The sequence below is a fragment of the Pseudovirgaria hyperparasitica genome (genome assembly GCF_010093815.1).
Source record: "Pseudovirgaria hyperparasitica strain CBS 121739 unplaced genomic scaffold EJ05scaffold_3, whole genome shotgun sequence".
NCBI classification, from domain to species: domain Eukaryota; kingdom Fungi; phylum Ascomycota; class Dothideomycetes; order Acrospermales; family Acrospermaceae; genus Pseudovirgaria; species Pseudovirgaria hyperparasitica.
Genome location: NW_022985551.1, coordinates 687,336 through 709,517, shown reverse-complemented (window position 1 = coordinate 709,517; position 22,182 = coordinate 687,336). Strand labels below are relative to the sequence as shown.

Sequence of the window (22,182 nt, the reverse complement as noted above, 5' to 3'; positions counted from 1 at the left end):
TATGTGTGTGTATGTGTGTGTATGTGTGTGTATGTGTGTGTATGTGTGTGTATGTGTGTGTATGTGTGTGTATGTGTGTGTATGTGTGTGTTTGATGGTCCTCGAAAGGGCAGTGACATAGAATGAAAGTGCTGTAGTAAAGCATGCAGAAATGTGCAAGCATAAGCTGGCCTACATCGAGGACTTAAGGAAGTTTCGAGCCTGATGGACCGAGACGCGGACGGGTAGAAGATATCATTGTTGAAACTATAGCTTGACAAGGTAAATATTCATCCCAAAAACTGTCAGGTTTGGTAAGTAGTCACTTGCCTAGGAGTCAGCTTTCATTCCTCCTGGTCCAACTTCCCCTTAGTTTCTGAATACTATTTAGATATGGTAGACTTTACCTTTTCCTTATCTTGAACTATTACATGACATGTCTCTGAATCGATCGTAGATGGCTTGCCGTGTCGTAATGATTCTATGATAGAACTATTTATCAGATATAGACAAACACATCTAGAGAATATTATTTGATAATATTAACGGAGACTATATATCCCGTGTACCATATACATATCTTTTATCTCTTCTTGAAAGATAGATTGTAATGTTATCAATGTAATATCATAATAATACCTCATTACATCTATTTGTAATTAGGAAGTCTTATGTTTCTTTCTGAAAGCCCTAAGTACTAAAAGGTTCTATAGAGACACCGATTTTTCTCTCTAAGCAAAAAAATTATATTTTACATCTTGATACGGAACTTAGTCTAGTATATATTGACTATGGTATCTATATTGTGAGACCTATCTAGCTAATTATCTTATTCTCTTATTAAACATACTCTATCAAACTGTAATCTATTTGTAGTACATGTGGAGCTGCGTTCTATAATAACGTTCTTCATCAATGATATACGAGCCGACCAATTAGAACCAGTGCCGCGGAGAGAACTGGTAGCAGTTGCACGACTCAGGGGGGGGGCTGATCAGCCGCGCTATTAGCTCTAGACGCCAGTTGGTGAGCGTATACATCGGGACCTTGCTGTGGCTTGATCAGCGACCCAGCCTCACGAGAGGATTGAGGCGCACGAGGCCACGCGATGTAACCGTCAAGGTGAGGCTGCGAAGCTTTGGACCAAATGGTATACCAGCCAGATTTCGAGCCTGTGGCTGTTGACTGGAAAATAATGTTGCTAAATTTAAGTTGGGGCTTAACAAGCGGCGATAGAGCTAGAGTTGTGCTTGTCGATCGCGAAGCCGTTGTACGGGTATGGAACAATCATCTAGCTACCGCAGAGTTGATGTCATGCGGGCTTGTGCTATAGTTGTGCGAAGCAGCTCAAAAGTAGTCAGTTGCGTCTAGGTTCATCATGTAATCTGCATAACAGAACGAGCTTAAGGTCATGCAGAAGCTGAACCTCTGTAAGACCGAGCCTGCCGAAGATGTCCCAAAAGTATGAATGCGAATCGTGTGGCAGAGATGCGGAGAAGCGAAGTTGCGAGGATCGAAGAGAGTACGACTAATGGTTTGCGGCTTCCGTGCTCCCGTCCGTAACTCCGTGCTACGTCGGCGCGAGGATAGAAGGTACCCTTGTACGGTACTCGAGTCTCGGACAGGATAGAGTGATTATATTTACGCATACGGTTTCAGAAGTACCGGGCTGGGATCTACCTACCGAGCTTGGTATTGCCGTGAGTCGGAGGTCGCTGTTGTCATGATAGATACGTTTCGTATTGTTGATATTGTTATCAATTTCATGCCATCTCAGTTGTGATCATCGTCCACCCCTTCGCGCCAAGCTATCCCTTTTCAGACCCGGGCTACAGCCAGACAGCCGTGCCTGATGGATCTCTCTTCGATTTCTAACATGCTTACGCCAAGGTCTGTGAATAAGGAAATTCACTGCAAATAGGCCCAGCAGATTTATCACCGGAAAGACTGCTGTGCTCTGAGCTCTCTTTGTAAATTGTCCGAACTGAGTTGTCGAAAGTGGGCCTGGCCCGGACTCTCGAAAAGCAAGGTGTAGGCTACCAGAACCTAATCATAGCACTGTTTTCCCGAACAGGGATGAGACACTCATAGAGAATGACGTTCGCTCAGGGGCGCGGATATATGGCTCCTTCGATCGGAGATAGGCAGATGCTGACATATGAAGAACCTGATCTTCACATCAAAAAGATCTACACGAGTCTCAGGTATACTTTCCTATTGTGGGACCATATCTTCATGTTACTATAGTACACAATAGTATTTCTGGTATTCACGACATCGGGGTCTGTTGGTAGTCTACCCTTGAACTTATTCTTTTTAGTCCGGTTTATCTTCTACTTCAGGCCCCCAACTAGCCTTCTCAGCCTCGATTTAATCGATATTTCCTATACATCGCAAAGGCTTGATATTTCATATAGTGTAACAATGTAGTATGTGAGACCAGTATACCTCTGGTATAGGGAACGACCCCAAGTATTCTGGTGTCGGTGCGCTGAAGCAAATGCAACCTAATGACGAAACGTAATCCCCTATATGCCACATCGTTTCGCATCACACCTATTGTGTTCTTCTTTGGCTCTTCAGGCAGGCGATGCCTCATAACTAATCATACACAAATCGCAAGCGGCCTGCTCAATTCAAAGCTTAGGCAGAGTTGACTCGGTTTCGTACCTCTCCACGAATACTCTTCATGTGTATCCTCTTAACGTGATCCCTCTAAAAGACTCGTTAGTAACGTTCCAAGAAACAACGATCGCTCCACATACCATGTTATCCACTCTACTAAAAACCCTCTCGCACCCATCCCACTCACAAACAATACTAGGCTGATGACTTGCCATATGCCTGGCTAGATCTTTCTTACTCGAGAACCCGCCTCCCGTACTCTGCGGACAACTCTCATGAGAGCAGAAGTAACTTTTCGTGTGTCGTTTGTGATGTTTCCGTAGGTCACATCCTCGTGTGAACACCGCTTTGGATGCACAGCCTGGGTAGGCGCATGTCCATGATCCGTCCTCATTCTGGTAGCCGTATGCACGCAAGTCGGGCGTGCTTGGCGAGACGGACCTTCGGTATACGCGTGTGTAGTCCCCAGAGGTGGCAAGATGGTATGTGCCATTTGAGGATGTTGATGATGAGCGGGATATCGAGGGGTATGAGTTGAGATATTGCGGTGATTTGGGGATTGACTGGAGTGGTGCCATCGTTACTGACGGAAGAGAGTATCGGGGATACGAGAAATCGGCCTGGTTGGGATTCTGTTGCAGTGAATTCCAGTATGTCGGTTGGCCGTATAGAGGTGTTAGATGCGGGCTGCCGTAGAAATCCGGAGAGCCACCAGCAGATATATTAGGTAAGTGTGGACTGTGGTGTGCAAGGGTGGTTCCGTACATGGTGTCGGAATGTGACGAAGCGCTGGATGGTTGTGGAAATAGTTGGCTCATAATGTCATTATCGCCCAGCACAGAGCGGTCGGTGTCTTCGGTGAAGTATTCAGTCATTGGGTTTTCTTAAAGCTTTCTGATCTCGAGGCTAGACTTTTGCAATGTGGATCAGTCTTTTACAAGGCCAAGAACGATTAGGCGCGATTAATGTCGGCCGCGTATGAGAAAACTTGGCGTAGGAAGCGGCGTAGGAGGGTGTTGACGTGTGATTGTTGAATTGATCGGAAATGTAGTTCACCAGATCCAAGAAGAGTTTGGCAGACCGTTATGTGATCTTGATGTGATCTTGATAAGGTAAGAACAGAGCGCCAGAGTCATCAGTGATGTCTGCTATGTAGGCTGGGATGCTTTTATGTTTATAAGGCTGGTGTGAGTGATAAGACGGTTGTGGAGTGGCTGAGCCCAATCGTTTTGGCTGCTTGATCTGTCTGTCTGATTGGTCCAAGAGCAATATGGGCGCCTGGATTCTGATTATAGTAGCGGTACCTGAGAGGAGGACCGTTTTGAGGTAGCAACGAAGTGGAATATGCGTGGCTGAGAAGTACAGCTGAAGTAGTGTCTGATTCACAATATAGCTAACAGAAAACTGGAACTCTGATAGTTGTGCGCCTTGAATGTTAAGTGTTTGGGGGCTTGAAAAGCGGTCGTAAAATTGTCGCATGCTAACGTCCACAAAACGTGGCATTGGCATCTACTATGGGACTGGAAGACGCGGCTGCATGTTCTCAACCTCCTCATGGTGTGTATGAGAGCCGATTGGCTAGCGAACGGTAGGTGAAAGCACCTTGCATATTTGTATCAGTGGTGCAGCCAGCCCCTACAGGCTAAAAGAGCACAGTGTGATATCAAAAGCGGATGTGACGGACATAGCGTTGCAGAGATGGAGTGCTTGTCTTAGGGGTTGCTGTTTTAGGATTGAGGCTGTCAGATCGACTGGAGATAGTGACCGTTTCCCGAATTAACATGGCGTGCAGGAAAATCCCCGGAGTGATGAGTCCAACTGAAACATACATTGACTGGATGATGTCGTTGATGATAGCACGAGAAAGCATCCTGACTCTTGCCAGTCTGTTCGCAGCGTCTCCAGTCAGAGGATCGAACGAGTGACGGACGTACCCAATTAGGAGGGATATGTGGGGAGGGAAGAGGCAGTGGACGGGAAGGAACCACTTGTGTATGGCGAAGTTCCAAAGGTTGTCGGTGCGTTGGGGCCAATATAGGACGCTTGAAGGCTTCGATCTGCAGCTCCACACACTAACTCCTTTACAATCCAATCTGGAACTAGGCCCAGCTGAGGTCAGCAAGGACCAGCAGAAAACTTGAACAGAGGCTGACAACAAGGTGTTCATTACATTCCACTTAGCATCGTTTCCTTTGGTTTGGGGGAAGGGGGTGTTGGCATGATCTGTCGTCATATAAGGCGACAAGGTAACACCCGAGACCCACACGGGGTGCTTCAATCAACATTGTGCAGTGTCTTGCTATGACATTTGCCCATAGTAATGGCGAGATCATATACGGATTAACGGTAGAGAGCTCTGCATCCGAGCCTATCGTCGCATCGAGAGTCTTTAGACTGAGGTTAATGCAATCAAATACCGATTTGAAACCTGGACGGACCGCGGTGAAGTTGGTGTCAACGTCCGTCCGTCCGAACAAGTGTCCGCGCCTGGAGCGATTTGGTGAGTGCGCACGGATCATCTCTTCGTCTGAAGGAAATGGATAGCGGTACTTCGGCATCCTTCGACTTACAGGCTTTACACCACTTCCGATAGTCTATTATAGGTATCAACATGTCTGGCCACAACACAGCGTCCCTTCCGAGTGCCGTCTTTTCCGATATCTTACACTTCTTACCTATACATGGCAAGGCAGACTTGTGAGTGAGTGACGCCGTCCACTTGCTGTCCAGTCATCTTACGACGCTGCTGCTTCGGTTTCTTAGCAATTGGCATGCCATATTGCATCTTTACAATTTTGGATCAATGATACTCTGTGACTTGGTCGTGGTATCGGCGAGCAGATGAAGTCCATGATCTGTGAATATTATTGTACTTGATTTCCCATGTGCCTTTAGGATTTGGGTATTTTCAGTTCCGTCGTCAGGTCAGTGCCACTTCAATCTGTAGATCTTCTTTTCAACATCCCTTCATGATCCCTCTCTTGGAGCTTTGGCAGCCCCAGTCCTGGCTCGAATCTTGGCAGCGTAGCCTTCGTAGAGCTCCTTGCCAAAGTCTGCTCCTCTTCCTCTATCACAGTTTCGTCATTAAGGTCTTCTACTGCCAGAGCATAATAGGAGCCGACCATGAAGGAGGTCTATGGCACTTCATCACTCCCCTCGCTGGCAACTGTACTGTCCCTTTTTCGGCTCTAGCATCACCGACCCGTTATAATAAAACTTTTCCGTTTCAGTCATCTGGACAACGACTCATGTAGAACTACCTCTCCGTATGATATTCTCGTCAAGCCATCTCTTTCAACTTCGCCTTTACTTGTACCATTATATTTCTTGCGCGAAGTATTATCTTGTCAGCAATTTGCCCTGATCTCAGCCGCTGACTCTCTCTCAACCATTTCATTGCTAGCTTTTACTCCTTCAGCTCTTTCATATCGATAGTATGCCTTCGTCCCTTCTGTCCAGTCCCCTGGTCATAGTCATACTATAATAGACTCAATAGTCACCTAGCAATTAGCAACAATGCCGCTTTATTCGAAGCTCCTTCATCCACCCTTTGACTGCGTCTTTCCTTCTGTCGGAGTTCCTCCTCCTTATGTTAAGATATTGGACCTTATCTGCAAGGCAGACTCGACCACCATGAATTGAGGACTATAGAACCTTACGGCACTTCCCCTTCAGATTTCCGTTGAACTGTTGGCTATTATTGACGTTCAGTTGTAGACAAGACTGGAGCTGACGGGGCCAGGGCGACTAATTGAATCTCCTGTCCAGGCGTATTATTATGCTTGTCCCCTCAATAGTGAGACTACAACGCGTCGTGGACCAGAGGTTCACAATCATCGTGGAGATGGTTCCTAAGTCTCTTGATTCGTCTTCTTCAAGGGCTGTTGCGCTACGCTTCTGTATGAGACCTTCTGCCTACTGTTCCCACTCCATACTAATTCCCCATTGTATACCGGTGTAGAAATAAGGAGCTATGGAGGTCTAGGTCTTAGATCGGGAGGTCTCTTCGCATAGCAATATGAGGAGCTAGGAAGTGAGGTTCCGCGCGTGTGCGAATCGCCTTTCATACACTCAATGTGTATCTGAATTCCTCACTCCGCCGCAGATCAACATCCCGTTCCTGGAATGTCGAATATTGTGTGGTCTCGATCGGGCGCCCAGTGCCATACTTTTCTTCCCACTTGCTCCCTTTCCTCTTCAGTCACCCTACACTTGAGCTTTATTCTTTACTGTTGTCTTCCATTTTGTCATTCTCTTCCTAGTCTTTGTGTGTGTCCTGATATTGGGTCTTTCTTGACCATAGGCCGGTCCGGCACATAGCCTAATCAGTCCGGATCTTGCTAACTGCGGTCAATGAGGTCTAGTGGAAGGTTATTCAAGGGATTGGAATGTAGGAGTGACGAAGAAAAGAGTAGAGGTCTATGAGTCTAGTAGGTGCACTGCGAGGCATTGTCAAGGTGCTTCTGCGTATGCCGCCTCGTTAAGTCTTGTCAGACCTTGCAGGTTTTGCAGAGTTCTTTCTCACCTGTTCGCTTCACCCTGAAATACGTTGGCCTCTATTCAATTTCATATTATTCCTCAGCACTTGTGCTTTCATCTCGTCTTGTTGTCGTCACGATTGCAAGAATCCGATGTGCCGTACGTGGGTTGAAATTAGGGGATAATAGAGCGTCAAGCTGAGCAGACGCGTCGCAAATCATGATATGGGCACAGTACACATATTCCCGCAGCCATCTGCTCTCTTGTCATTTTGATCTCGGTGCGATTGCCGATGAGTGTGCTCATTGTGTTGGTGCTTTTGCGAAGTTTGATGCGTCAGAATCTGCGTAAGTGGAGCTAACCTTCACCATTTTTTCTTATTTACCTTCGACAGTCCAAACAGTGTAACGGTAATTTTGATCCACTTAGATTATTATGATGGGACGCTGAATGAAGCTGTGAGGCATATTATACTGATTATATGCTCCATTGATTACATGCTAGTGAGACTCATTGTCCCTGCCACCTTGCTTAATACCCATACTGATAGATCACGAATACCTGCTTGTAGGCCTGTAATAGAGCCCGTGATGCAATGAACCGTGTTGTATTTTAGCAATATATACTGTTGAATTGACTTGCTACATCATGGGGTTTATGTCTTGCTCAATCTACCTTGACCGAAGGGGACCCACGGTCAACACAAGCTCTATCATTCGACCACCTTTGCTACTATATCACTCGAAGGAACACCTTGTAACTTCTCCAGAGTACCGTTTAGCCCTTTCACCGGCATACTATCTCCTGACACGCCCTGATTGGTTAGTCGGCCAAGAAACTTCAACTATCTCTCTATTCATCTCGCCGTTACTGTGCTCAATCGTAACGCTTACCTATTGATACTCTCTGCATCACATCAACGCTGTGAGTTCTTTTATCATCTTCCAAGCTCAGATCTTCGACATCTTTTCTTCGACTACATTAACTTCCTGAATAGGGCAGCAACGTCGCACTCTCAGCGCTGAAACTTATACTCATTTCTCACCAACTGCTATTCTACCTCTCCTCTTATTAAGCCAGGTCGATCCATTAGCCACCAGAATCATCGCCAAGCTTGAAAATGTCTTCGTATACCACGAATGAGCCTCTCACCTCCGGAAATCGCACCGATATTCGTGGAGTCACTACCTATCATGCAGGCCAGAGCAGTGGTGTACAGCTCATAGACTCGGTCAGTAATAGCCCCCACTCAGTTTCATTCCTCAAGCTTCAACTAACTTATTTATCATCCGATAGGATACTTATTCCATTGGCCCGTGTGCCTTCAACGACGCCAACTTTGAACAAGCTTGGAAGAGAAACAGCTCTTTTTACAACACCAATCAGTCCTACGAGAGTGACTGGACTCTCGAGCCCACATCTGTACCATCAATTGTAAGGTTTTCCCTCTTCTGTTAGACAAAATATGCCCTGACAAGCACCAGGCACTACGACCCCCTTCTCCAAGGAAGGCTAATACCGTCACCGCCCGATCATACGAAGGTACATATGCCGCACAAGTCCCTCCCAACGACACAAACACTCAAGTCCCAGGAGACCTAAGCACGACCACCGCCAGCGGCAACCCAATGAAATTAAGAAGACATTCGATGATTGTCCACCCAGGCAGCAGCGAGCCCGCATGGCGATACTCAACTTATAGATGCTGCCTGGCCTGAAGGCCTTGAAAATTTCATACCGAACGAGCTCTTACCATGTGAAGAGCTGCCTGGTGGCTACGAAAAGGCAAAGGCTGGAGACATTGGAGGTGTCCCCCTTGCCCCACAGGACTACTCCAATCACTTTCTTCGGACTATGAAACTTCTTGCGAAGAAGTTGCGTGGTGAGGCTGGGGTTGCCGCCGCAGCTTTTCGCTACTAGGTCGCCTGGCGACACTCTCTGGCAGACAAAAGGGGTAGACACCACCGGCTCGACCGGGAGTTGATCATTGACGATCTCAAGGAGATCATCAAGGCTTGGGATGCTGGGAGCGCAGCTGCATCTGAGGGGGCACAGCCAGGAGGGCTTTACGCAGCCAACCCTGCTTACAAGGCTGGGTTCCTCGCGCTCGTTGGTGGACCATGCGATCTTCGTCACGTCCGTGATGATATTTCACCGTCCTCACCGGCTCTGGCCAAGCGCCAGAAAGAGGCAGCCACCCCTTCCGTGCGCCGTCGGGTTAGCATCCCGGGGATCTTCTCCGACCCAGGTGTAGAATCTTCGGAAGATAGGAGTGACTGGGTTAATCCTGGGTCCGACTTGGTTGCGCGCCAGTGGCGCCATGCTATCGATTTGGAGACCCTCATCGGGCACAAGAATGAGCTTTTCGGTAACTCGGAGGAGACTTAGCGACTCTCCTCCGTCTGTAAGATTAGAAGATCATTTTCATCTACCCGCGTGGTAGTTTTAGATATGTTAGAGGGTAAAAGGTGGGGTCTCTATTCTCTCTTAATGCATTCTAGATCTGTTTGGCATCTTACCTTTCACATAGGCTACATTTGGCGCCGTTACAATGGTAGAACGATAACCTAACGTTTCATATATCTGGATTGCATCTGGGCCCCTCTCTTGCGCTAGTACTCCACTATTTCCTGCTCCCGGACGCCTATAAGAGCATTTCTTTGAATTAATGGTACGTAAATTTAGCTATAAGTTATAATTCTAGGTGACCATTCTGTATTATAAGTGCTTTTTCACCGGCAGTATTCAGTTGATCCAAGCGATTCATGGTTTGAGAAGCCTTGACTTGACACTGCCGTCAACTCATCGACGGAATGACATGTATTCTGAGGACATGGCGTTTTCGCGCACCTACTCATAAGTCGGTCTTAAGAACTATTGAGGCTTGAGTATACTAGTCGTTGTATACTAGTATGATGACCCGTTGTGAGGTGAGAAGCTTTTCTTTTAGTCTAATTACCCATGTGGATATATTGTTAGGCTCTGGAGAAGCCAGAATCCAGTACGCATTAGCTCGCTAGAACATCTGATTGCGTTAAGAAACTGGGTTTTCTGTGCTCATATGATTATGAGAGCGATTTCCTAGTTTGGAAGCCTTTTTAAGTATAAAAAATGATGTGTGATCGATGATAACCCGTTTCAAATTATAGACGTTTTGATACCAACTCTATGATATGCGCGCCTGTTTCATTGTCAGGATCAGACTTTCGGATACGGTCGTGCCACATTATCGGGTATCGTTGACTTATCTTGTTGTGTTTCTGATATCAACCTGCAGACTACTAGGTGTCATTGAGTTCAAGACGCCTTGTCAACTGTGCCAATCGCATTATATCAAGGATCTTCCCCGCGTGAGAACAATGTTTCCTTTGTATTTAGGGACCTAATCATCTCCAAAGGGTATTTCTCTATCGTTGTGCCATGCGGCACTAGTGATCGAGCGGTGATGTTACTTCATTGACACCCACTGGCACGGTATATGCTGGTAGTAATGTCCCACCCCAAACACGCTGTAGGTATCAGTCTGCATAGCGACAGCAGTAGTAGATCTTGAAGAAGCTTATTAAGTCACGGTAGCCAGAGATTGAACGATGTAGGTAACGAAATATAGTTAATCTGCACACAGAATCTGAAGGAGTCTCTGAGCAGGACGTGTGAGTAGTATATCATTGTGCCTCCAGTTGAAGACTGCCATCTCACAAAGCGACCCTGTATATTTGTAACGCGCAAGCTGCACTAACAAGCTCGGCAAAGTACTTAATGTCTGGGAGTAGAGACCTTGTGACAGAATTCTGCATATCAGGACCTGACGGATGATAACAGGAGGGAAGTCTAGATTGGCCTCCGGACAGCACCGTTGCCCGATAGTGTCTATCGAGTAATTTCTACCCCTGCAAGCGCTCCCTTTAAGTGCTCTTCATGCAATGCACTGTCCGTGAAAGTTGGATTCTTAATTTGAGGAGAGCTGATGGCGAATTTGGTGTACCAGCGTTCCACGATTTGTGGACCACTACCAGGCTCATGAAACGACTTTGCCAAATCAATAAACACCTATAACAGAAAATATCAGTGGGCGGAAGAACAATACGCATGAATAGCTTAGTGTGTAGCCAGGATCTATAGGGTGCAATTCATTCGACCCATGAACTATAAAGGTCGAGCGAGTCACTTACAGGTTGATTGCATCGGCTGAATGCACAAGGATGTGAACAGGGCAGTAATAGGACTTCAATAAGTCTTTATGTTCTTATCATAGTAAGATTCAATGCGACTATCAACGAGCTATAGAGTCTTCATGCAAGTGACAAGGATACATTGACGTCAGCTCCCCACCTGTTGATAACGTGAAGAGAAGACCCGGAGGAGTTCAGCGTCATGAAATCTACAACATGTTTTGTCAGTCAAAATACTCGAATTTAAGGCTAGTGGCGTGAACTCGCTGACGACGACTAATTGGCCTTGGGTTGCATCTCCCATTCCGGGAGTTCCAAGTAATTGATGAATGGTCGCCAATCGTAAGTGATCTGAAGCTATTTTTTCAGCTATTCTTGTAATGTCGAGCTCAGAGGACAGAATGTCGTGTAGGCAGCCTTCTCCCCAGGGGCATTCTTGAGAATTCTCAGATGCATGGCAGATCCGCAATGGCACGGAGGGGAAGGTAAAGATATAATGTCTCTTGAATCTTTCTGACCTACCTATCAGAGCAGCTGTCGGGCCTTGCATATTCTGATCATTGGCTTGAGCCCTTTCATCTGCTCAAATCCTTCTACACCGGACGGCTCTACATGTCACATGGAGAGAAGACATGTGACCCCCAAAATGGTACTGCTACAATTCTAGCAGACTAGAATCTCGCTTGAACGCCACCGGCAATGGTATGGTACCATTGATGTTCGAACGCCGAGAATGCCGCAAAAATGTATCACAGGTACTCCAGATCCCCTAGCCAATAAACCATAGCTCGACACCTAGCACGTCAAATTTTGAACCTTCGTCGCTCAATCGCTCATTGCCAAATGTAGGGCACGAATCTGAAATTCCTTGCTCCAAGTTGTCGTTCAACCAAAGCCCGTAATGACCATCACTGACATAGCTTGTAAGCCGCCCTAAGTTCAGATATGGATAGCATCACTAGATGTATAACTTACCCGCCTCCAACGCTTAAGTAATCTTGCTCACAGAATATCATATAATCATTGATACCGCTATAGGGAAATGCCTTGAAACGTATTCGCTCAGGCGTACTTGTGCCGCTTCGACCAGATGTAGGAGGGTTGAGACGTGCCAGTGTAGTCATCCGCTGTGCATTGGTCGTGTCTGCGCTAGGTGGAGGTGGTAGATTCGCTAGCGTTGGGATAGATGGTAAAGTATGTGCCCTCCACAGAAAGCATTCACCATTGCCGAAGTAATGAGGAGCAGGGTGTGGTGGATCACTCAAGTAGGCGCCAAAAGCCTGTCATATGTACAATCAGCCCAGATCGCTAATGATATCTCATGAACTCACGCCTCCTTCGCCATCTCGTATGACGAGCACGTACCCTCCTCTTCTACCACGGTATTGATCGCAATTTTTATAAAGTGTCGCTAGGCTCACGCCATCCTGCTCGAGGCTGTAGGCGAGTGACCAGTTCTCCTGTAATTGAAGCCTCGGTGGCATTAAGAGGCGTATCTCTTCAGCGAGCGACTTCGAGAGTAGTTTGGCGGAGTCTGCCGTCCCGGACTTGTACCCTTGAAGTGTTAAAGGCGTAAGAGGTGGAGGTTGAAATGGCGATGCATGCCGTCTAGGAGGACTAAAAACACTACCCATATCTTTCAAGCTGCTACTGCGATCTATATTCACTTGGGTAGGTCCTGGATCGGTAGAAAGTCGCCTTAGTACGCTCGAAACTGCATATGTAACGGGATACGTAAAGTACGAAGAGGTAGAGTTTCGTGAATGGTTTGGTGATGTCTCTGACTGGTCTAAGGATGGCGCGGTCGACATTGTTAGCTATTGATGCTTTAGTTGGTTCGTTCGACGAAGTTCCCGTACATTCTGCAGTGGTCGAGTAATTGGTGTTGTGTAAGTTGAATCTCTACTAGAGCAACAGTGGGGACGTGAACACCTATTCAATAGACATTTCTGGGGTCCACAGCTAGCTGCATCCCTCTATCCATGGATTTCGGCAAACCAGATTGCACCTTAACACCATACTGCAGGACACAATTACTGCGAACTACGATCCGAGCGCGCTTGAGATGTATAAAGACATAGATAATTCAACTACAAAAACGCTGATTTTAATTATTAAGTCAAAGAAAACAATCTCAAAATGGTCTGGTCACGCGAGCTGCTGTGACCATCGTAGAATGTATTGCTTCATAGTCATAGCCCGGCTCTAATTCTGACGGATTAGTGTCGGAGAGGCTTACACTTGGCGAGTATCCTCTGTTCAGATAAGTACATATCCGTGACTTTGTCGAGATCGCAAACTTACAATCCCGATGGTCAGTAATATATGTTACAGCCTGAGGCAGACTACCGAGTTCCGCAAGACACGCTAATTTTGGTCGCAGTCAATCTGGATGGATGAGTGGAACCTCGAACACTCGCACTCATCGCGTGTGCGACTCCGCGCTGAGCGATCGGCCTTTGTGACGATGCAGAAGAATGCACTCCTCAGAGTGAGTGAAATCTCCAATGGCCTGAGTGTATGACCCACTGCTAACCTCACCAGGGCTCAGCTCGCAATATTTGCGTCTTCTGCGAGCATCGCCGCATCGTCATTTCAGAGCAGCGCAGACCCATCACATCTTCCACAACTCCCAATAATGGCGCTTCACACAACGTGGATATGGCGAAGTGGCAGTTGAAATGTAGATCACGACAGCTACAGCGCACTAGAGCTCAGTCTGCTATGATGCAGCACCAAGCACGATGTTTTGGTGGTTTTGCATTGTCTTCAGAGGAGCGAAAGTCACCTCTTGCCACACGCCAACAACCTGCTATACATCCTGCTCTGACCAAGACGCGCAATACCAATCAAGAAGATCTGAATGCACGCTCTGACCAACAACAGACGAGCTATACTGGGCGCCCTTATCGTGAGCTGCCTAGATTCAGAGTACAACCCAATAACACACATCATGCTCCTCGTATACAATCAAGGGCCCCAATGCCTATCATACGTGAAGAGCGAGGACGCCTTCTGTCGTTGGACGAGCCAGTAAAAGAGCCTGTCCCTGTTAACTGGCAAGGTCTGCGGAAGAAACCGAGTCCAGAAGATATTTCCAAGCTACTTGAGAGCGCGGAATCAAGACCTCCTGTGCTTAGAAGAGTTATCCAAAAACAACCGATCCGCGATGTCATGAGAAATGCAGAGAGATTCCGTCCATCATACACACCATTCCTACCACAACGGATACGAGATCTGGGACGGCGAGACCCTGAACAGCGAGGAAGCGTATTGGGCAGCGCCACATCTGTTGAAGACCACTCTTTGGTCAAGGAGCCACCGTCTGGTAGCATGGAAGGGTCAGTTGGTCTGACGCCAAAGAAGTCTAACTCAGAATTCGTAACGTTCAGTCCGTTTTCAACTAGCGGTGCCGCTACCACAACGCATAGAAGCAAAGAGGATGGTAGAATTGTTGAAGAAAATGAACCCACAGGAGCAGTGGAGAGTTATCGACAACGACGAGAACGACGACGTCTGGAGGCTGCCGGCGCTTTCATGGAAGGAGATACTTGGGCAAGAGATTCTAGGAACACGAGACGCAAGGGTAGAAGGACCCAAATAGAGCATGAGCAAGAAGCAGAGGATGAGGCACGAGCTCTACGCGAGGAAAGACGGAGGTCGAGGCAAGAAAAGAAAATGACCAAGAAGGAAGCACCGAAACCGATCAGTCTGCCAGAGTACATCAGTGTTGTCAATCTTGCTACAGCACTTCGGGTTCATGTGGATCGCCTCGTCACCAAAATGGAAGAGCTTGGGTTCGAAGATGTTCAGAATTACCATATCCTCACGTCGGAAGACGCGTCACTCATTGCAATGGAATACAACTTTCAACCACTCGTTGAGGATGAGTTTGCTAGAGATTTGCAAGCTTTGCCTGAACCCGAAGACAAGGCACATCTCCCAGCACGACCCCCGATAGTCACAATCATGGGACACGTTGATCACGGCAAGACAACACTATTGGACTATCTGAGAAAGTCGGCGGTAGTAAAGAGCGAATTCGGAGGGATCACTCAACATATCGGTGCTTTTAGCGTGCCATTGCCCTCGGGGAAAACCATCACTTTCTTGGATACGCCTGGACATGCTGCATTTTTAGATATGCGCCAACGTGGTGCCAATGTGACTGATATTGTTGTCCTTGTTGTTGCGGCAGATGATAGTGTGAAGCCGCAGACCATCGAAGCTATCAATCATGCGCAGGGTGCAGGTGTGCCTATGATCGTTGCGATCAATAAGATGGACAAGCAAGGAGCCGCCCCCGAAGTGGTCAAGCGAGATCTCATGGCGAATGGAGTGGAAGTCGAGGACTTCGGTGGTGATGTTCAAGCCATCCATGTCAGCGGCAAGACCGGTCAAGGGATGGAGGATCTCGAAGAGGCAATTGTCACTTTGTCGGAAATGCTCGATCATCGTGCGGATCCTCAAAGGCAGGTCGAGGGATGGGTGATCGAAGCCGCAACGAAGACCTCTGGAAAGGTTGCTACTGTTCTCGTACGCCAAGGTACTCTTCGCATCGGCGACGTCTTGGTTGCGGGTCAAACATGGGCAAGGGTGCGATCACTGAAGACAGATGCTGGTATCGTTGTTGAATCGGCAGGGCCAGGTACCCCTGTTGAAGTCGGTGGTTGGCGCGAGCAACCCGAAGCTGGAGATGAGGTGATTCAAGCTTCAGATGAACACAAGGCCACCAGTGTAGTTGATTACCGTATCGAGAAGGCTGAGCGTATCAAACTCGCTGTAGATATGGAAGCCATCAATGAAGCTCGGCGAGCCGAAGCGGCTAAAAAAGCGACTGACGAAGAAGCCACTCGACGAGCTGAAGAGTATCCAGACGGTGAGCCGGAGGATGCTAAAACAGAAGAAATATCAACTGGTCCAACCAACGTACCGTTTATTATCAAAGCTGATGTATCCGGCTCTGCTGAAGCGATTCTTAATTCGGTTTCGGCCATTGGAAATGGTGAAGTCCAAGCGCAAGTACTCAGGACTGGTGTTGGTGCGGTATCAGAGTTCGACATCGAACACGCTGCAACTGCTGGCGGGTCTATCATCAATTTCAACACCCAAACACCCGGTCACATCGCCGCTCTTGCTGACGCAAACAAAGTGCGGATACTGAATCACAATATTATCTACCGGCTAGTCGACGACGTGAAGAGCATCGTTAGTGAGAAGCTCGCACCGAAGGTGACACAGCGCGTGACGGGCGAGGCGGAAATTTTGCAGACTTTCAACTTCAATATCAGGGGTCGAAAGTTCATACTGATCGCTGGTTCGAGGGTTCGTACGGGTACACTGAAGAAAGATGGCAAAGTCAGAGTTCTGCGCAACCAGGAAATCATCTACGACGGTAAGTCACTCATCGCAACTATCAGTCTGAATCGAAATCAAGTTAACCTTCGCAGGTACCATTTCCTCGCTGAAGAGCCACAAAAAAGATGTCCAGGAGATTTCAAAGGGGACTGAATGTGGTGTCTCTTTCGAAAATTTCGAAGACTTCTTCGTTGGCGATGTAATCCAGCATTATGAGGAGAAGTCCGAGAAACGCTTGCTGTAGGCCTATGTTTGGATGGTCACATGATTGTAGGTACATATAAGCATTGCGTGGCGTGCCCTGTCTAGCTCATTGTATCACACCACATGTGCGGCCTCAGAAGATTGATGTTACTTTCCCCACTTCATGTACAGTATATTAGACAAAGATCATGCGAAAGAGCTGATATACTCCATATAAGCACAGAGCCACAGAACTTTTATCAATAGTCAACAGTTCATGTCTATACGTCCTTCCGCAATCCTGCTCCTGCCCATAACACTGGCGCGAAGTGTTTCGGTAGGTTTGTCGTGAAGAGACTGATCAGCCATATAGTTGCGATGACAGGCACTGGTCCAAGGAGTAGTTCTGTGTGGTGGAGGAAGGGCAGAGCTGTTAATACGTTAACCACACTTCCATCTTCCTCAGCGGTCCATAACTCACCGTTGAATCCCAAAAATAAGATAACGAAGTAATAAGCGAACGCGATCAGATACAATGAATTCCCAACAAGCTTCGATAACCAGAATTCCTTTGCAATTACCGGCATAAGGACGAACTGCACCACATACAGGAATACCCACACCGGTACGAATGCCCTGATGGATACATCCCAGCAGTACCCATACTCGAGCTGTTCTCCTTCGCCAGGGCGCATGAAGAGCCCCTGTCTTCTCTTTCCAGGCAGACCGGGCACACCTGGGCCTAGAAACTTGCCTACGAGAACGTATAACGCAGCAGCCACAAGGACAGACACGAGCAGGAAGTGAATCGCGATGAATATTATGGTGATAGCTACTATGTTCGTGATACCACGTGCGTATGCGAGTCCCCATGCGAACGACGTGAGGAGGAGGAAGAAAGACAAAAGGTACGTGAAGGATGGATCTGGCCGGTGCCATGTATTTTTGGTTTGTTTCTAGCAAGACTTGGTCAGAACAACGCTTCAACATTTACACTATGCAGTCTCACATGGTAGTATATTGACCTGAAAACCTTCTTTGGTGCTATGATCAAGCTAGTCATCTCCCAAATGGCCATCTCGAAGTCCATCTGCGGAAACTTGAACAGGCGCTTGAAGAATCTAGGCATGCGGAAGCCTTCGCTCTGATTGCTGGGAGGAGCACCACCGAAGTTTGAAGGTTCACCATGACGTGGGAGTGATATGTGAGGGTTCATGTCGGGATAGAATCGTGTGAGGAGATGGATGTGTATGTCGGTCTTCTAGGGGATACAAGAATTTCCTTTGAATATGCTGGCGTTTTGATTGACTCTCAGCGCGTGACCAAGGTGTTACTACGGTATAAGGGTGTTTTATTTCATTGTGACGTTGTTCACTTACCATGAGTGTATGTCCTGACAAGTGACGTTGGTGCCGAAGCTGTATGCATCAATCGGTCTTGGCGCGAATTGATTCGCGCTAGCTTTCTAACAATAGGTACGCTCAAGGACAAACTTTCCATTCTCAAACAGCTCACCGCAGACTCTCACGTCGACCGAACTGTCCGCTACCATCGTCATCTACACACTCTATCACGACAATTACTGCAAAGTTGTTATCTACTGCCGAAAGTGGTCCTCTTGCACCGCCATCTTGGGCCTGCGCGCCTGGTTTGCGCCCAAACCGCTGTCTAGCGACTCTCTAGGTTGCCTACCACTACGTGGCCACTCATCGTCCCAAATCTCTTTATATTCAGCTTAATAAGACCTCACGATGACTGACGCAGATGCCGAACTTGCCTTCCTGCAATCGATGCAGGATGGGACACCCGCATATGTTAACGGTGACAACGAACAGACGGTTGATAACGAAGGAGATGAAGACTACGACCCTGCGCGCCTCATTGCAAGTAATGAGCACTCGCATGATGAGGACGAGAGCGGATCGAATCGTACGTCTATGTCTGGCTCCATGCCTCAAAGCCCTGCCACGCCTGCCATCGCCTCTGCAGACATGCATGCGCCTGCTCCTTCCGAGTCGCCTGCTTTTTCGAAGCAGCCACGGACAGTTGGTGGTTTCGTTGTTGACGATGATGACGAAGATGAGGATGAGACACCAGTATCTTTATCAAAGGGACAAAGTGTTGGAGACAAGGGCATGGGCAATCTAGAAGCGGCACCAGAAACGGCGCTACATTCTGTTCCTCAAACTCCTATCAATACTCTTTCCCAACCAGATGTACCTTTACAAAACGCGCAAGATCAGGATGTATCTGGTGCTCTTTCTATTGGCGTTACTGACACTGTCCCTCACTCTACCTCTGTTCCTGCTGAAACCAGTGCTCCCGCTAAAGTCTACTCAACTGCTGCACCTCCCGATCCATCTACTACCACTACAGCTTCTGCCGATACAGCTGCACTCATTCCAAGCTCTTTTCCCAAGGGCCGCTTACCGCAAGACCGCATCGGTATACTTGAGGATAGGATTAAGGAAGACCCACGAGGCGACATCGACGCATATTTAAGCTTGATTGCGGAATATCGTAAACGCAACAAGCTTGATGATGCACGAGCAATCTACACACGATTCTTCGAAAAGTTTCCACAGGCGGTGCGTTGCTTGACGTTGGTGGGAAAATATTGACTGACAAACCCGCAGGTCGAACAATGGCTTATTTATGCTCACATGGAATTGCAGGAAGAGGAGCTCTCGCGCCTGGAACAGATCTTCAGCATATCTCTCGAAAGGCTTTGGAACGTCGAAATGTGGTCCATGTACCTTGACTACGTTCGTCGTCGTAACAATCTTATGTCGGATTCTTCAGGCCAAGCCCGACAAGTCATCACCTCTGCTTACGAGTACGCGCTGGGGAAGGTGGGTATTGACAAAGACTCGGGCAAGATGTGGCAAGATTACATTGAGTTTCTCAAAAGCGCACCTGGAACCGTTGGTGGCACTACGTGGCAGGATCAGCAGAAGATGGACTCTCTCAGGAAGATATATCAGCGTGCTGTATGTATACCAACGGAAAAGCTCCACGATATCTGGAAACAATACGATACATTCGAAACGACTCTTAACAGGGTCACAGTAAGTTCTGCCATCTGTTATAACCAGTGGCAATAGAGCTAATGCATACAAGGGTCGCAAGTTTCTACAAGAACGTTCACCTGCTTTTGTAACAGCTAGGAGCTCGTACGTGCAGCTTGATAACATCACCCGAGATCTACTGCGCAACACGACACCTCGCCTACCTCCGATGAAAGGATTCGATGGCGAGGAGGAATACACGAGGCAGATTGAGATATGGAGCAATTGGATCAGGTGGGAGAAGGAAGATCCTCTGGTGCTCAAAGACGAAGACTTGGACGCATATAAGGCTAGGGTGCTGTACGCTTACAGACAGTCTGTCATGCCTCTTCGATTCTGGCCTGATATGTGGTTCGATGCTGCTGAGTGGTGCTTTCAAAATGATATGGAAGCGGAAGGGAACAAATTTCTGGACGACGGCATAACAGCCAACCCCGAGAACTGTCTTCTGGCCTTCAAGAAAGCAGACCGGGTCGAGCTCACAACGCTCCCTGAAGAGACTGACGAGGCAAAGATCAAACGTGGCTCGCTTATCAGAGCACCTTACGATAAATTGTTAGACGCTCTTTATGAGCTCATCGACAAAGCCAAGAAACGACAGCAACAGCTTATTGAGACCGTTAAAGAGCGGTTCCGAGCAGAAGAGCCTGAAATTTCCATCGAAGATGATGATGGCGATGACGATGACGATGTTGCTGAACAGAAGAAAGCCCACGAGGCCTGGAAGACTGCCCAACAGGTGCAGATAGATGCTATCAAGCGGGGCAGTGACGCTCAATTGAAGGTAATCAAACGAACAATATCATACAGCTGGATTGCATTGATGAGGGCAATGCGTCGTGTGCAAGGCAAAGGAACGGGCAAGAAGACCTCTGACAAGCCTGGTGGCTTCCGAGCTGTCTTTATCGATGCCCGAGCGCGAGGTCAATGGACAGCTGAGATATGGATCACCAGCGCTCTGATGGAGTATCACTATAAAGACCCAGTAGCCACCAAGCTCTTCGAAAGGGCACAGAAGCTTTTCCCAGATGATGAGCTATTTAATTTGGAGTATCTGAAGCATTTAATCAACACCAGAGACATCACAAGTAGGTGGAGACAAATCTTAAACACGGCGGCCACTGACATGAACTACAGACGCCCGAGCAGTCTTTGAAACCACAGTCTCTAGGATGACAGCCAAACCGGAAAATGTACACAAGGCCAAGTCTCTTTTCGCATTCTTCCATGAATACGAATCACAGTACGGCGAACTCAGCCAAATCGTGCAGTTAGAGAAACGCATGGCCACACTTTTCCCCGAAGACCCAAGACTCGCCAGCTTCGCTCACCGGTATACAGAACACGAGTTCGACCCAACAACTATACGCCATATTATCTCTCCCGGAACGCAAGTACGTCCGAAAGCTCTATCTTCAGTTATGCCTGCTATCTCCGCACCGGCACCTCCTTCTGTTCGATCTCCTCAAATGCCACCTGCGGCGCTCGCTGTACAACCTCAGGTCATCACCAACTCACCAAAACGACCGTTCGTGGGAGACGACTCTGACACTGAGCGTCCTGCTAAGTTCATTCGTGGGGAGTCACCTCTCAAAGGTGCTGCCGGTCGTCGTCTGGACGCTCAGAGGCGTAACCAACAGAGGAGTGATGGAAACATTAACATGGCTATGACACAGCCTCCGGGCCCGGCGCCTCTGCCTAAGGAAATCAATTTCCTTCTGAGCATTATACCAGCTGCTCATTATTACAAGGCAGTAGTCCTAGACCCACGCAAGATGGTGGAGCTACTTGGTAATGTCGACCTCAACCGAGCTAACACTCAGCACCCTAGTATGTCAGCCATGCAACACATACGACCTACACAATCACAGGCTCCTCAGTTCCCATACGGAGCTCCTCCATCGTATGTTCAACCTCCAGGTATGTATCATCTTATGCTTTGAGGTCATCCTTTCTACCGTTTTGAGGCAACGACTGATGGTGAGCACAGTCTACCACTACACACGCTAAGGCCTCACATGTTCCGCGCATGTATCATATGCTCGTGCTTACAAAATATAATCTACTTACTGCCGAGATTGTACATTAAACACAATTGGGCCCATCTCCGCAAACTGTGTTATATCGTATACGGGAGTTGGCACACCACTTGGTAATAGGGTTTGGGAATGGGAGTAAACGTCTCATACCATGAATATTTCATGAGTGGCATTATCTGGCGTCTGAAACATTCCTTCACATCTCACTGTAGGCGATACATAGAGAGAAAACATATGAACTCTCTATCAGTTCCTTCCTAGAAGACAATAGTGAGTATG

At 47.7% G+C, this 22,182-nt stretch overlaps 6 protein-coding genes across 6 annotated transcripts; 3 read left to right on the top strand and 3 right to left on the bottom strand.

The window, feature by feature from the left end:
• Window positions 1-2,622: 2,622 nt before the first annotated feature.
• Window positions 2,623-3,479, bottom strand: EJ05DRAFT_483317 (uncharacterized protein; the record flags this gene model as incomplete). Its single annotated transcript, XM_033745240.1, has 2 exons — window positions 2,623-2,694; window positions 2,745-3,479. The coding sequence occupies 2 exons, from the start codon at window positions 3,477-3,479 to the stop codon at window positions 2,623-2,625; spliced, it is 807 nt and encodes a 268-aa protein (XP_033603330.1).
• A 4,614-nt stretch (window positions 3,480-8,093) lies between these two features.
• Window positions 8,094-8,952, top strand: EJ05DRAFT_245093 (uncharacterized protein). The gene is made up of 3 exons (XM_033740100.1): window positions 8,094-8,314; window positions 8,380-8,517; window positions 8,568-8,952. Exons 1-3 carry the CDS (start codon window positions 8,204-8,206, stop codon window positions 8,799-8,801), a joined length of 483 nt encoding a protein of 160 aa, XP_033603329.1. The 5' UTR covers window positions 8,094-8,203; the 3' UTR covers window positions 8,802-8,952.
• Window positions 8,953-12,024: 3,072 nt separating this feature from the next.
• Window positions 12,025-13,066, bottom strand: EJ05DRAFT_483315 (TLD-domain-containing protein; the record flags this gene model as incomplete). The annotated part of the gene is made up of 3 exons (XM_033745239.1): window positions 12,025-12,166; window positions 12,231-12,535; window positions 12,587-13,066. The coding sequence occupies 3 exons, from the start codon at window positions 13,064-13,066 to the stop codon at window positions 12,025-12,027; spliced, it is 927 nt and encodes a 308-aa protein (XP_033603328.1).
• A 179-nt stretch (window positions 13,067-13,245) lies between these two features.
• EJ05DRAFT_473462 (initiation factor 2) lies at window positions 13,246-17,224 on the top strand. The gene is made up of 4 exons (XM_033743407.1): window positions 13,246-13,569; window positions 13,639-13,746; window positions 13,800-16,650; window positions 16,706-17,224. The coding sequence occupies exons 1-4, from the start codon at window positions 13,567-13,569 to the stop codon at window positions 16,855-16,857; spliced, it is 3,114 nt and encodes a 1,037-aa protein (XP_033603327.1). The 5' UTR covers window positions 13,246-13,566; the 3' UTR covers window positions 16,858-17,224.
• On the bottom strand, window positions 17,078-18,187 carry EJ05DRAFT_530669 (UNC-50; the record flags this gene model as incomplete). The annotated part of the gene is made up of 3 exons (XM_033748983.1): window positions 17,806-18,187; window positions 17,278-17,752; window positions 17,078-17,226 (listed from the first exon to the last, which is right to left on the bottom strand). The coding sequence occupies exons 1-3, from the start codon at window positions 18,010-18,012 to the stop codon at window positions 17,078-17,080; spliced, it is 831 nt and encodes a 276-aa protein (XP_033603326.1). The 5' UTR covers window positions 18,013-18,187.
• A 360-nt stretch (window positions 18,188-18,547) lies between these two features.
• EJ05DRAFT_497446 (uncharacterized protein) lies at window positions 18,548-21,874 on the top strand (the record flags this gene model as incomplete). The annotated part of the gene is made up of 5 exons (XM_033746535.1): window positions 18,548-19,384; window positions 19,433-19,864; window positions 19,917-20,952; window positions 21,002-21,784; window positions 21,855-21,874. 5 exons carry the CDS (start codon window positions 18,548-18,550, stop codon window positions 21,872-21,874), a joined length of 3,108 nt encoding a protein of 1,035 aa, XP_033603325.1.
• Window positions 21,875-22,182: the final 308 nt, after the last annotated feature.